General features: G+C 38.4%; 1 protein-coding gene across 1 annotated transcript in view; it reads right to left on the bottom strand.

Annotated features, from left to right (window-relative positions):
• LOC107680886 (voltage-dependent calcium channel gamma-2 subunit) overlaps positions 1-16,141 on the bottom strand; it is a 102,334-nt gene extending 86,193 nt beyond the window's left edge. The window contains exon 1 of the mRNA XM_016476962.1: positions 15,139-16,141. Within this exon, the coding sequence (XP_016332448.1) occupies positions 15,139-15,364 (226 nt within the window). The 5' untranslated portion in view covers positions 15,365-16,141. The remainder of the gene's footprint in view (positions 1-15,138) is intronic.
• Between the last annotated feature and the right edge of the window lie 507 nt (positions 16,142-16,648).

Here is a 16,648-nt window from a genome sequence, read left to right as displayed (position 1 = left end):
ATGCACAATCAGCTTGTAACACTCCAAAGAGAAAGGAAAACTTGAAATCGCATCATATGACCCCTTTAACATGGATTTCTATGGAGACCGGAACATGACAGCATCCAAATGGAAAGTCAGAATCCATCATGGCAGCGCTCATCGGTTACTCAGGAGAAAGGTGGATATAATAATTAATTATAATAATTTTAATATTAGATAAGATATTAGACTTAAAAAAAAAAAAAATAGTTCAATATCATAAAATGCAATGATTTTAATGTGGTAACACTTTACAATAAGGTTTCATTTGTTAACATTAGTTAAGTACATAAGTTAAAAATACTTCTAAAATATGAATAAATTTTCGTTGATGTTAATTTCGAAATTTACAAATACTTTCTGTTATAATCTGTTAATAATATTTAACACACCTGAGCTAACGTGAACTAACAATAAACTTTTATTTATATTAACCAAAGTTAACAGATGAATAAATACTATGACATTAATACTGTTGCACCAAGAGCTTGTAACACTTCAAAGAGAAAGGAAAAATTGAAATTGCATCATATGACCCCTTTAAATTTGCACTAAATTGACCTTGTTTTAAGAATATTTTTACTGGAAACCAAGAAGTTTGTAAAAAAAAAAGTACTGATTTTGCAGCAAAGACATGACACAACAACAACACTTGATTATTCAGCTATTTCTGTTGCATTGCATGCATAGATTTGCATTGCAAAAAGCCACCCCACATCTGCCATACATATGCTGCATTTCAACACGCTGAATTTTCTACACTACTATCAATATGCATGTTTCATCCGTCACTACGCTGTCTCAATCTCCCTCTCTCTTTCTTCGTGCATGTCTGCTTTTCTGCAGCCTTAATAGGCTGCTGCCGTTAAAGGTGCTAATTCATTCTCACACTATCTTCCCCACTCCCTTTCTCCCTCTCTCCCCCCTTCCCTCCCTCCTCCTACTCCTCTCTCTGTCCCTCTCCTTGCTGTTGCTATGAGCCCGTGACTTGTAACGCTGTCCTCTCATCTGATCACTTCCTGATAGTGACACAAAGCAGCTTGACGTAGTGTGTCTGCCATTGGTCCCCTCCAAACACAGAGACACAATGTTTGACACAATGTTTAAGTCACACAGAGACACACACGCACACAAACCGAGTATCGAGATGGGAATGTGTTGTGTCAGTGCCGCCACTGTGACCCTCAGAGCATGTGTGTCTGTGTCCGTGTGTACGGCTGTGGGGCTGCGAGAGATTGAGCAAATATGAGAGCGAAATAGAGAAAGATATGAATCCAAGATGGTTGCCTGTCACTCAGGCTTAAGTGCTCTACACTTCACTACACTGCCTGGCATTTCTACGGATGTGTTCGATTTGTAAAAATTTCACTCAGAGCGCCTCGTTACTTTTAACCCAAAAAACCCTGATGTCACTGAAGCAGCGGTTCACTTAGCTTAAGCATCCATGCTAGCTCTGGTCACTCTAGAGGCCCAGAGGGAGTTGCTGGTGGAGCAGTGTGTGATCTCAGCGTAATTTAGCTGATTAATTGCTTTAATTAGGCTCATGCAGGGCTGAGCAGGGATGCATTGCGTCTAGAAGCACTGTAGACAGTCAGAAGTCAGTGTCCCTGGACCCCTGTTTCTTCTGCCTCTGACTTCCTATTCCTCTGCCAGCACAGATTGACAGAAGCCTTTCAGAAGTAGCTAGATTCTGCACCACAAAAAAAAAAGAAAAAAAGACTGTTCCCAAACAGGTTTTCCAGACACCTTCAATTGTTCTAACAAACCAGTATATGTTCGAGCCAGATGTTGACATGTGGGACCATCTCAAATAAACAGAGTGGGGTAAAAAATCTTAATAGTTAAAGGGGTCATATGATGCAATTTCAATTTTTCCTAAACCGCATAAACACATTTCATTACACAAAATAATGTTTTTTTTAGCAGCATCATATGACCCCTTTAAAACAAAATCTATAGAGAAAATTAAGTATAAAGCCTTCTGGACAAAGCTATGAGTGCCATGACTAAGCAAGAGTAGAAGCCACAACTTAGTGTCGTTTCAGCTTTTTTTTTTTCAATTGCCAAGTTGCAAGAGGAAGAGCTTAACTAACTACAGAGCCACAAATCAGAGCAACAGAAATAAACCAAACTCGCTTTTACAAATGATGTAATCAAGTCCCTATAAACTTTTTAAAATATATTGTACAAATATACACTACTGTTCAAAAGTTTCGTCAGTAAGATTTTTCTTTTTAAATTAATACTTTTATTCAGCAAGCATGCATTAAATTGATCAAAAGTGACAGTAAAGACATTTATAATGTAGCAAAAGATTTAATAATTAAATCTAATTTAAATAAATGCTGTTCTTTTGAACTTTCTATTTATTAAAAAATCATGATAAAATGCATCACCGTTTCCTCAAAAACATTAAGCAGCACAACTGTTTTCAGCACTGATAATAATAAGAAATGTTTCTTGAGCAGCAAATCAGCATATTAGAATGATTTATGAAAATGAAAATTTCAGCTTTGCCATTACAGGAATAAAATGACAATGGGTTGTGCTGGTCTCGCTACGTGCTCGTTGAACATCTATCGTCTTTTATTTACAATTTTCAAATACTTTTCAACTTTGCATCAAATGTTGTTGTGTTTGCTTCTTATTTAAGTTTTTGAAATGCCTATGGAGAAAAATACCCTATTGTGCTCTATACTTCTGAGCCACTGTGTTTATACTTTTCAGGAAATCAGTATACGAATGGCTTACTTATAGCTGACTCTGCGCATTGAACTGGAATAGGTCAATGTATTATGGCACGCTTCAAGTTTAAGATCCACAGTCTGTGTTGACTCCTGAGCTTGTGAATGCATTTACACATGCATATACACATACATACAGGCAATGTGAAGATTAGAGACTTCTTGTCCTGCAAGCGATCTGAGAGAGTAAAGAGAAGCCATGCTGCTCCTCATTAAAAATTCATATTGTTCCTTATTACTCTAAGAAAAAGACAGGCACACACACACAATGGCCTATTCCAAGTTCAGAACCCAGCAGAGATCCAAGACAGGTAGAGAAAAGTGGGCGTAGAGGGCGTAGAATGACACAGCTGACAGGAAGTTCATCATCATCATCCTCCATGACCCAAACCATACTTATCTAGGGGCACATCTGCACAAAGAGATGACAACAGCAGTCTCTTTTGACATCTCGTGCAACCTGTTCCTGAGGTTATCTTCAGAAGACAAGCTTCTCGTCAGCTGTTTTGGGAAGCGTTAATGTTTGTGTCCTGGCCCATACGGAGCCCTGAATGCTTTTTTACACATTAATTATTTGATGTCTGCAAAATTATGATGCCAGGTGCACATCATTTCCTGCTATAAACTCAGAACAGCTTCTGATTTCAGAGTGACATCAAATGAATGTTCTTCATACCAATTAACTCTATTTATTTCCTGATTGCATGGTGTTGGATTTATACTCTTATAATGACTTATACGCTCATTTAATACACACACACACACACACACACATATATATATATATATATACACACATATATGTAAAATCGACATTTTTTTTTTTGGTCTGCTGACATACAAGACTATGCCATACAAACATGCATAAATACTCAGAACACCTTAGAAGCCACATCAAACCTGCTAAAAACACCCAAAAAAGCCTTAGCAACAATATCGAAATGCACTAAAATCACTTGAAACGCCTTAGCAATAGCAACTACATAAAAACACACAAAAACACCCAGAAAGCCTTAGCAACCACATAGAAACATGCTAAAACCACTCAGAACACCTAAGCAACCACACAGAAACACTCAAAAAACACCATAAAATTGTAGTAACCACATAGAAATGTACTGAAATCACTCAGAACAAATGACATACTACAATAGCAACATGTTCAAGCTACTCAAACTACCATAGCAATCACAACTAGTAAAAAAAAAAAACATCTGTAAGAAATTAGCCACCACATAGAAACAGATTATCTACATACCAACATATAAAAACCATTCACAATGCCTTCAAAACTACACAGCAACACCCTGGCATCATGGCAGTGAGTTTCGTATGGTCAAAATGCACTTGGATATTCGTCTGAAAACCTTCAGTCTAAAGATATAAGCTTGGTTTTTAGGCTGAACATTAAAATATACACTGCACTGCAAGACTTTGGCTTCCCTGAGATAGCCGGTCTGGTTGAATTCTCCCAGATGAAGTTGACAGTGGCAGTCTCCTGACAGCAGTATGTTTAGCCAACAGCACCATTTGCTGTGACTGGAGGCTTTGCCAGCACTGGTGCCTGATGTAAACACAGCCATCTGAGCAGCTCTGCTCAACCACAGCACTGCTTTGCCCCTTTGGACCTAGACCACCATACAATGCCTTTGAGAATTGCTACTAAAATTGGATGTGAATTTTCAGCACTGAATTGAGTGTTATTACCCAAGAGAAAAAGACAATGTGGGACACACACACACTCAAAAAACGAGGAGGGAAGAGATACTCATACCATCAGAACGAGACACAGGGCACCATTTACTTCCCATCAATAGTCTTCAAAGTCCCTAGCAGAGCTGGAATCAATACAGACACAATGTGGACCGTTATACCTGATCCCCACTTAGAGAAGGAAAGGAAATAGGAGTAAGATGACTATATATTTGTATGAAACCAGATACTATAGTGCGGATCTTGTAGTTTTGGTAATTCACGCTAAACAAGCGCATAATTTAACTAACTGTCATGTGGTTTCAGATTCAAGAGGGACATGGCAATGCAACGTGTAGCTCAATGCACATATCCAGAAAGCCAACTAATAAAATGTACTTAATGAGCCCTGCTGCTCTGTACCTAATAAACTAAAATACAGATTGAGCTAATATCGTCTTTTGGGATTTTTCTCTTTTTTTGTGGGAAGGAACTCACTTTGTCATCTCATTGAGGCTAAAGAACTTACTGTGCAACTTTGTGTGACTTTAGAAATCACTTTCATTATTGCTTCTCTTCTACAGTTCTCCCTGTGCATATGCCGTCCTCTGTCTCTCCCTCCCCCCAATCACAGCCGCAGAGGAACACACACTGGATTGGTTGGTGGATTTGGTCATATGCTCCTGCCTGGACCGAGGAGCGTGACTGTCAGCACCTCGCCAGCTAGGTGCTAACCGAGGGTCTGCAGAGGTGGAAACATCTCAGTCCATCCTCCACAGAGCCAGAGCCTCAACGAGAAGACACATGCTCATTATGTGAGTACCCATGGCACGAAATAAGATCATAAATAAATGAACATGACATTACAGACGGTAATGTTTAGAGACATCTTAATGGACTGTCGGAGTGTTGTCCTATATGAAACATTACACTTGAGACCTGTAATATATCAGGACTGAAGCAAACGCTAAGCAGCGTGTGCTAAGATATGATCTTCTCCAAGGTGAGACTCACCCATAGGATAGAAAAAAGATCTCATTAATTTCTCAATTGACAGCAATGAGATTCAACGGCAATAAGAGAAAATAGAGAGCAAATTGAGTTTTCTGCTTACTCAAGTAATCTCACGTCTCCTTTAGAGAGTCACAAGAGATTTCAATGTCACACACTGCACTGAGATTGTCACACGCACACATATACATATATACACAAAATACTCTAGATATAAAATAGAAAAAAATTGTTAAATGCAATAACAGTATATATGCAGAGTATTTTGTGTATATATGTATGGACGGACGGATGGATGAACAAGACAACAACTGAGAAAAATAGTGCTCAGCAGATGCTACACACACACATAATATGTATATGTATAGCAGCATCTGCAGAGCACTATATATACATACATAGAAATGAATCACCATATTAGATTTCTGAAGGATCGTGTGACACTGAAGACTGGAGTGTCTTTAGTGTCTCTGAAGTTGGGGTCTCTGATCGCATCCCCTCTCTTTAGTGATGCATGGTGTTTGGGTTACTCTCCGACACAAAGCTAATGCGCTGTAATGGATTGCAAATGAACTGTGCCAAGGACACCACCAATTCATCACACCTGAGAGGGCCGCAGATTCCACTGCTGCTTTGGGGGGAAAAACAGCAAAATGCTTTGACTTAAAATGAATAGAGCAGATATAGAGTTAATCAGCATTTATGGTGGGATTTCCTCTCGCTGCTTTAAATCTGCAAAATGGCCATCAGAGAAGGGAGTGTCGGGGATAAATGAATGATCCCCTTTAAACGTTATCACAGAATTGGCCTAATGTCGACTGTGCAGTCTACAACAGTGGAAAGGAGATCAATTCTATATAATTGGTCTTGCTCAGTATAATAGTATCACAGAGATTTTGGCACTGCATGCGAGAGTACAGAGTGAATTTCTAAATTATCACGGACCTCTTTGTGTAGATGTGCATGTTGAGTTCTATGTTGCAAAAAGAGGTTTGTGGTAATTGGAGCCATGAAATGAGCTGCGGTATAGTCAAATCCCTTCTGCATCTTTACCAAACATTTCAAACAAAACTACTCTTTACTATGTGCTGTAGACAGAATCTCTTTAAAGGGATAGTTCACCCCAAAATGAAATTCTGCCATTACTTACTCATCATGTCATTCCATTTTCTTTCTTCAGTACATCATATAAGAAGGAAATTCATGATGCTCTATTCCATACAATTATTAGATGGAGACCAAAGGCTCTTCATCTTAAAAAATGACAAAAAGTACCATTAAAATAATCTATATTATTTATATCCCAGGTCTTCTGAAGTGATGAGATCAGTGACAAACACAGAAAAATCTTCTCTTCCACCTTTGGTCTTAAATCTCAATGTCTAATTCTAAAAGCATCATAACATGTTTTGATGCACCATATTTGAATATATTTAAATGCATTAAAAAGAAGCATAAGTAGATTAAAAATAGACTACCATTCAGAAGTTTTGGGTCAGTAAGATTTTATTGTTTGAAAAAAATTAATAATTATATTAATCAAGGATGCATTACATTAATTAATAGTAAGTAAAGACTTTACATTGTTACAAAAAAAAATTATATTTCAAAGAAATTATGAACTTTCTACTCATCAAATCCTAACAAGTTTAACAGTTTTCACAAAAAAAGCAGCACAACTATTTTTAACATTGATAATAATAAGAAATGTTTCTTGAGCAGCAAATCAGCATATTAAAATGATTTCTGAAGGTTGATGTGGCACTGGAGGCTGGAGTAATGAAGCTGAAAACTCTGTTTTGCCATCACCGGATTAAATGACATTTCAAAACAGCAAACAGTTTAAATTGTATTTAAATAATATTTGACAATATTACTGGTTTTACTGAATTGTTATAAATAAATGCAGCTTTGGTGAACATGAGAGAATTCTTTCAAAAAATGTTACAAATCTTACTCACCCCAAACCTTTAAATGTTAGTTGTATAACATTTATTATAGTATATCATATATATAACATAACAACATGTGCTACTCCTCCCCACCAAAACAAACAAACAAAACCTAACTTGTGTCTTCAGACGACTTGCATAAGTCATATGGCCCATTTCTATGGTGTTCTTACCACTGACATTCAATGAAGGGAAAACAGCCTCAAAATTCTGCTAAACATCTCCTTTTGTGTTGCACAGAGGAAAGAAAGGCATGTGGCACAAAATGTTATATGTTGAACATCTCTTTTTAGCCTAATGTGCCTCCACTTATCTGTACTGTTGCATTCATTCATCAGCTATAATCAGTGATGTTACACTATAGAGGCCTTCCCACACACAGATCCTGGGAGTGTCCTCTATTGATCTGTTTCCTGGGTCAAAGTGCAGAGAAATCACACAGCGCACCAGGACCAAAAGGAACCAGAATGTCTATGTCATTCAATCCATCTCATTCCCTTGATAAAGGCCAGCTGCAGCTCTGGAGAAGATGATTGGAGGAATGATGAATTAACACCACTCGGCCATGAGATGTGGAAGAGATTGTTCTGTTGCACTCTGATCACTGCCGTCACATTCAACCTGCTTTCAGAGCTGAATCAGAATGAGGATGATTCAAGTGGTATTCCACCCGGGCCGTCTCCCAATCCAATATTAATAATGCCCCTGAGACCCTCATTATGTTCCTTCCTGTCTGAGCGGCAGAGCAGAATTTTGTCCTCTGATTCTGGCAGAGGTTGTCTAGATGTTGACAAAAAAAAAAAAATCTGCTGTTTCGACTACATGTCCTGCATTTGAGAAGTTCAAAATGAGAACCGGCTTGCCAGTACATTTGCTCTAAATAAGATCATTATTCTTCAAAACAAATGGCTTCTGTCATTGTTTAAATGGACAGTGCACCCAAAGAAATGAAAGTTCTGTCATAATTAACTCACTCTTATGTCACCCGTTTGACTTTCTTTTTTCTGTGGAACTCAAAATAACTCAAAAATATTTATAGCAGAATGTTCAAGCTGCACTTTTCTAATTACTAAACAAATAAATGCAAATGTAAACCTGTTCTTAAAAAAACTATCATCTGGCTTCAAAAGAATTGGAACATACTGCACAAGTTATTTGCAAACTTTTACGGTGCTCATGAAGGTTTCGAATGTGACAATTTTGAACTACCCCTTTAAAATGTAGAGAAAGATACCATTTAAAAACTTCAAAACTACTGCTTTCTATTGTAATACTTAAAAATGTAACTCATTCCTGCAAAGCTGAATTTTCAGTAGCCATTATTGCAGGCTTCAGTGTCACATGATCCTAGAACAATATAAATGTCTTTACTTTTTATAGCAATGTAAATGTCTTTACTGTATCACATTGTTCAATTCAACGAATCCTTGCTATCTACCTAATGAATTTCTGTGAACTTCCAGTGATAACTTTTATTATTTTATCAGCTGTCATCATTTACTCACTTTGGATATCCTTTTAATATCACAGCTGAATATATCAAGCTAGAAATATGACACCTCAAAACTAATAATCATCTGACAAGGCAATGAGAAAAGGCATTGAATGAAACCGCTCTACTGTTATAGGTTAACCTGACAGGGTGTTTTGGCAGTGTATATGCTGGCTTCCATGATGTTTTTGTTCTCTGCTGTTCATCACATCACTGGTGTTTATAGGATAAGTGGATCATAGTATTGAAGTGTTATAGAGAGTGGGTATGCCAAAAAAAAATGGTTGGATTTTTCCTTTGGTAAGTGTAGAGCTGAACTGGGATGATTGTTTTGGGGCAAGAGGCCTGTGTGAGCGAACTGAAGCATGCAGTAGTGTTGTAACACTGTGTAATGCCACTCTGGACCTGGGTCATTAGCTGGGCAGATCCATGCCAGGCTGGTAATCCTTATCTGATCAGTTTATGAGCGTAATCCATTTCTACAGCAGCGCCAGACACAGCTAAGACCCACGGCTTGTCTGTCTATATAGCTTCCCCATAATTTTGAGGTGAAAATGGGAGGAGGACGATTTAATGTTAATAAAATTCACAATTCATTTCAGTTCATGTCTCAGAATGTGTATTTTTTGTTTGTGATTTCACAGCTGTAATACCATAACATGTTACTGAAGTTGGAAAGCGCCACTTTTCTATTGCGAATGTGCCGAATCTGCTGATGTAATTACAACCGCTAATGATAGAGAAGGGTAGGGGGAGGCCGGGGGAGAGCTGAGCTCTCGTGCCTCTGTTGGTAAAAAAAAAAAGCCAATCAGCATCAAGTGTTCACTTTCAGCACCGAGGAGTGTTGAGAAAAGAAACCTCGCAGAGGAGGCTAGCCTCCCTTCTGATATCAACTAATCATCATAGAGACATAAATTACGTGATATTAATTTGAACGTCTCCCGCTGCGCTGATAATGTACCAAGTACTTATGATGAGTAGCGATATTGAATATTTGATCGCCAACAGATTTACCAAGCTGTCATTCAAACAGTATATATACAAATTAAAAATAAAAGGAGAACACGTCTAAGCTGGATATAGGCTAACGTTACAGCAGTCGGCTCTTTTAACACAGACGTTTAAGAAGGGATGAATGTTTGCTTCAAGTGATATAGGCCAGGTAAGTGAAATTATATTATCTTGCTGTATGTGTGTCGTTTTCTTTACGTTTTCTGACTAAAAGCAACCAAAAAGCCATTTTAAAGTGATTAAGCAAATAATAATAATAATAATAATAATAATCGGCAGGGATCCTCAGACCAATACAATTAGTGTGCCTCCTCTATTTTAAAACCCACGAGCCGCCACTGATCACACATATATAGAAATATGACATTTTAACCCAAAAAGTCTCACATGTGACCATTTTGATCACACAGGTTCCCAAGATATGATTTACAAATACCAGCACAATGCGGCCACACTGGTTCAGTCGACCTGGATGAACGCCAGGTATGAGACCTCACACACACTTGATTACAAAGAGCAGATTTGCATGCATGAACTAGCGAGAGGTGAGAAAAATGCAAGAGTATTTTTCACCCCTCCTGCTGAGACAGCGCTGGTTATCTCTTCAAACACATGCTTTGGCCGCATGCGAATGGAAAACTTGTACAGGAAGTCCATTCATTAGCAGCAGCCCGCCGTGGCCCGGAAAATATTCACAACGACTCAAAGCATTCAGGAGAATGATCTGTCTTGTTGGGAAAGTTGCTGTCACAGAGATTCAGAATGATAAGTGTTGTGTATGTGAGGAATATGACTGCATCTCCTTTGTCACTGTACTTTGCTGCGCTGTTGCTGTGCTGTACCCTCACATCCATTGTTAACGTAATGAAGATTAATAACGCAGATTACCTGTAGTTCTGCTGAAGTACAATTGGGTCTGAGTCACTACGGTAATGGCGGTCCACCTTATACCAGCTTGTGTTCTATCATGGCAATATTTGTTCATGTGTACATGCATGTACTGCAATGTCATGCTGATTCATATTTGCTTCCACTCACTATAGGGACACATTCTAATCTGCAGTGGCACTATAATGGCTCCGTGGGTGTCCAGAATAAGACCTTAACAAGCTGTCATCATTCACTGAGAGGTGTGATAACAGCAAGTGCATTATGCTTTGCTTTTGTGTTGTAAAAAATTGTAGAAACTTTGACCTAATTATCTGGTTTGACACTTTTTGCTTTGTGATTGAGGATGGAAATAAAACAGTTATAAATTAAAAATGTGCAGTGGCCATTAAAAGTATTTGGACATTTAAGCCTAGTTTATGAACGAAGTTTATGAATTGTATTAGATAACAAGATGTCAAACTAAGTGGCATCTGCAAACAAATGATGCTAGACCTTTTTTTTGCAGAATAACTTCTAATTTCTTACTATAAAAATGACTTTTAATCAGCTGGTTTCATGGTAATTTCTAATTTTTCTGTCAGTTTAACTCAAGAGTTACCACAGGTGTAGTTCATTACATTAACTATAAACATAATCCACTTAGTTTTACAACTAAACTTTGACACTCAAAAGAAAAGGCCCATTGTACCCTGTCAATATGAAGGAATTTTATCTATTGATGTTTCACAGGTGTTTTAAAAAACAGTGCATAGTGTGTTTTAGGCTTGAAGGAAATGTCTGTAAACTTAATGGAAAATGTACTGTTAATTTTCTAACAGGACATTATTAATTTCTCTGCAGATTGTTTTCTAACAGTGTACATTTTGTCCTCATTTGTGTCTGTGTCTATTATATTATCATTTAAACGTCAAAACACCAAACTTCATGTTTTTCTTAAAGTGTACATGTGCTATTTATTTTAATAAATGCCTCTTGGTTTTTCATCGAATGACATCCATATGTTTTTAAGTGTGCCTTTAAGATGTTCAAACAGTTTTTTTTTAAACATGGTAAGTTGATGAAGAACAAAATAGATCTGCTGACATAAGAAATAAATGCAAATGTACTGAAAGCAACTCTGAAATATATAAGAATAAAGAGTGAATGGATAGATGACCCAGCTACAAATATAGCTTTAAGATTCTCTATAAACAAAGCTTGCTATAAATGATTTTTGCAGCATTGCTCAAAGCAGACTGGTGTAAACCTCCATTGACACTAGCTGTATTTTAAGAATGTTAAGAATTTGATATAAATTTAATGGATACACACTACTGATCAGATGTTTGGAGTTAGTAAGATTTTTTAAATAAAGGATTACTTTTATTTAGCAAGGATGCATTAAATTGATAAAATGTGACATTTATAATGCTACCAAAAATTTATTTCAAATAAATGCTGTTCTTTTGAACTTTTTATTAATCAAAGAATCCTTAAAAAATGTATTCCACATAAATGTCAAGCTGAAAATTAACACCACATGCAGAGATAATTTACATTTTAACATATATTAAAATAGAAAACAGTTAATTTACATTGTAATAATAATATACAATATAGCATAAGAGACATTTTTCAAAAACACTTTAAAAAATCTTACCGACCCCAATTTTTTTTTACATGAATGTACAGTAAGTATACCAAAAATACTATAAAGATGCTTAGGCTTTCCAAATAATGGCACCAATTGGAAAAGAACCATTTCATGTAGACAATGTAATATACATTAGTTATTTTCTGTTGCTCAGGAAGTTATAATGCATCTGATTGAGCCAAGCTGTTCAAGATATGTACGTCTTTTTGTAGGTGTGATTCTCTGGATTGGTCTATAGTGTACTTCATACATGGGTGGGTGCGAGAGTAGATGTTAAATATCTGAAGCATTGCTAATAGTGCTAAGGACAGTCCAGTGAGGGTGTTTCCCCTCTCTCATCATTTTGGAGCACTCCAGGGACAGATTACACTAACACTCTTGCCCACCTGCATGCTGTAAATCTATTCCTCCCCAGCAAATCATCTTCTGCACTGACCACTGAGATTTACATCCTGGCCTGCCTACACACAGTCTATGAGATGGCAGTGCAAGACGGGCTCTGAGAGGCGGCACCTGGTTGATGGATACAACCGTGTAGGTTGAGGGATAAGTGTTATTTACTGTTGCAGCTAATTGCTTTTGTCATAGTATGAGCGTGAGATCTGTGTGAGCCTGAACTGAGAAAAGGAGGAATAGAGATGTTTCACATTTAAGTCCTCTTCTACTTAAAACTTATCATAGATCTACACCTAATTCTGCAAATGAGCTGGCTGTAATCAACAATTTAACTGTATGTTCTACTATTTGAGTGTGTTGTTTATCCAGTGATCATTTTGCCTGTTCATAAACGGTATAGGATTTTTTTTTGTGACACACACAGAGAGGCAAATGTTTCATTCTTCAGGGTTCAATTCTGCTAGCGTACTATCAGTTTATTAGCTGAACCGAATCAAACCGCATTGCTATTCCAAAGAATTTGACCTCTGTCTGCTATATCTGTGTAACTGAGAGCTCAAATGAATCACACATTTTAAATGACTGATTACCATGTGAATTTTGTGGTGCCAATGACACACAGGGGCACTACAAAATAAGCTATTAGGAAATATTCTACATGGAAATGTTCATCAGGCCCCACTTAGATGGTCCTCATGAAACACTTTTTGGTCCAAGAGATTCCTGCACATTAAGGTTGTAGGCCTTGAGCCTTTCGGGTCATTTGACAGACAAACCTTAAGGGTAAACTGACAGACAAAATTAAAGAGCAGATGTTAAGGATACGCTCACAGATGTTGTCAAAGTCACTCATCTTGCTTTAGTCAGTATATGGCTATGAGAACTCATGCTGTCATAACGATGATCAAGGTCAACATCCAGTCTCCCCTGTCTATATGCCTTGTAGTTTAACTCATTTGACTGTATATAATGCTACATAGATTTTCATCCATAGATCTTCCTGTGCTTTAGATGCAGCAAAGGATGTGTACAGATAGCATATTGCTGTGTGCCTCAGAGACGCAGGCCATCTTCTATGCCTCCTCTGAGTCCTGGTGAGGATGAGGATTTGTTATGCTCTGTGACCTCACAAGGTGACATTGCTAGGCCAAAGTCAGCAGTCAGTGCAGCCACTGAGGCATGACAGGAAATCAACAGTCTGTGTACGTTGACCTGACATATAGAGAGCCTTTCTGAACATGGTGCATACGAGTAGCAATTTTCCCCAGGTGTTACCTAGTGGAAGTCCCAGTAGTGCACACATGCATTTATCTGCTTTTACATCCAACTTTCCCCTGCGGTAAAATCTATCTTAAAGGGATAGTTAACCTCAATGTAACTTTTGTCGTCATTTACTCATCCATTCTTAAAAATAATGGTTCCAAAAGGGGGTTTTCACAACGATGCCCTAGAAGAACCCCCCCCCCAAGAACCTTTCAGAACCTTTTTCCACTGTAAAGGACCTTTCGTGGAATGAAAATATTCTTCATGAAACCATAGATGCCAATAAATAACCTTTTTTTTTAATGTTAATTTTAAACCTGTATAACTGACTGACTCCTGTAGAACACAAAAGAAGATATTTTGAAAAAGTACACTTTTTGTCCATACAAAGAGCATCAAAGGGGTTCCGTGTTGCTTTGCGCTATCGCTGTATGGACAAAAATATTTTTCAAAATATCTTCTTTTGTGTTTCAGGGATGAAAGAAAGTCATTTGGAATGACTTGAGGGTGAGCATATGATGACAAAATGTGTATTTTTGGTTGAACCCAAAAAAGCTGATAGTCCTGGTAGATGGTTTCTAGCTGGTCTAAGCTGGTCATTCGCTGGTCCAAGTTGGTCATGAGCAGCAGCAAGAATATATAAAACAAGCTAATATGTGTTCCTACTATAGATTAATGTGCTCAAACCGGTTTTTAGAACATGGCCGTCTTAGACCAACAAGAAACCATTTAACTAGTTCTGTCTTATTACAACACATCCTACTATAAGAGATAGCATTGTGTTTGGACTATCTGGCAAAGTAGACCCTGTTTAACATCTTTACGCATCAGTTTTAGTATTGTGCGCCGCTGTCGCTGTCCGTGGTTCTGAATGCGGAGCCGCTAAACCACCATGAGAGCAGCAGGCCTAAATGCGTTTCCGTAACAACCGACGGGAACACGTGTGCACATGCTGAGATGGACCCTCTAATGCAAATGGGGGACCGCTAAACGCCATCGGGTGGATGAAAGAGAGCACGAGAGTCGTCTTACCTTCCAAGCAACATGTCCTCCACAGTCCCGAATGGGTCATCACCTCTTCGTTCTTCTTGCTGGTCTCGTTCTCGTTGTTGCTTTTGATCTTACACACGCCGCGCGAGTACAGCCAGTAGTCCGTGCCCACCGCGATGGTCATGAGACTGAAGGCGGCGAACGCGCCCACCGTGGTCAATAACATCTGAACTCCGCGGTCAAACACACCCATGTTTCCGCATTCCATGAAAGGGGGACCCCCTTTCCTCTTTATGTATAGGAAATAAATATTTGAAAATGTACGGGACCAAACCAAATTTAAAAAATGGGATATATTTGAGCGAAAGGAGGGGGAAGGGGGAGGATGCGGTAGGAACCTTATGGTTGCGTTTGGGTGAGAACCGATTAAGGAAGAAATAGGTGAGCCTTTCTGGCTTTTTCGTTTGTTTTCGGAGTGGAACGGTACGCTTTCCGCACTGTTCCAACAAAGAGCAATTTTACCGTCCAAAATCGTTTGTCCTTGTCTTTTTTCTTAACGAGGTAAGATATGCAGCAGCTAGTGCTACAGCTTAAAATAACACGAGCATTCACGCTGCAAAGCCACTAATTAAAGATAATAATTAATTGCCGAGGTCTTTAATGGCCTGAGCATGTCATTCAACCGCCACAGCAATTAAGCCAATGTTGAACAATACTCGGTTTTAATTATGACAATTTAGGCGCTTAGATTTGATGTGGTAGGAATTGAGCATAAATACTGGTTTAGGAAGAATGTGGGATTCAGACTGGCTTTGATGGAATAATGGAAGGCTTTGCTTCGGATCGTAATATATATCTAAACAATTCGATGTGTTACAACAACTGTTGACCTACGTAGCTGCTTTACAAACACGCTGTCCTCTCTTAATATGGCTAAGAAAATCCTAGTCTATTCTAATCAAGAGGGAAAGACGCAGAGAGAGAGAAACAGAAAGGACAGGAAAAGCTCTTGAAGTGCAGGAGCAGAAAAAAACATAGGATAGATAGATGGATGGCCAGGATAGTCCAGTTCAAAACCAACAAAAAAGAATGTCCGGGTGAATCTAAATCTGCTGCTGCCGCTCTCGCGTCAATTTGACAAATCAAGTCAACGATGGAGTGAGAAAAATCATCGAGAATGAAACATAAATGAGCAAAATGGAATAATAAAATAAAGCACAACTATATATCCTTTTTCCTAAAATTCTGATCCCCAGTTTCCATATGTATCTTCTAGCTCTATGAAGGTCTCTTCCGAAAATGGCAATCTGCTGTTGAATATGGTGCCGTCGAAGATCCGGTTAGAGCAGGGAGCATCCAGCAGAACGAGCCGACCATTACTCGTCATAGAGCCGGCTAGAAGAGACCGAGAAGGCGGAGGCGCCGGAACTGCTGTATTCTACCCCCGCCACTGATGCCCGCTTATCCAAATCCGCGTTGGCTTTCTCGCACCCAGAACCGTCCCGCTTGCAGAGCCCTTGCGCCATGTAAAAGACAAAAAGACCTGAGAATG

The sequence above is a fragment of the Sinocyclocheilus anshuiensis genome, unplaced genomic scaffold (genome assembly GCF_001515605.1).
Source record: "Sinocyclocheilus anshuiensis isolate Anshui unplaced genomic scaffold, SAMN03320099.WGS_v1.1 scaffold1230, whole genome shotgun sequence".
In the NCBI taxonomy this organism is placed as follows: Eukaryota; Metazoa; Chordata; class Actinopteri; order Cypriniformes; family Cyprinidae; genus Sinocyclocheilus; species Sinocyclocheilus anshuiensis.
This window is presented reverse-complemented; position numbering and strand designations above follow the sequence as displayed.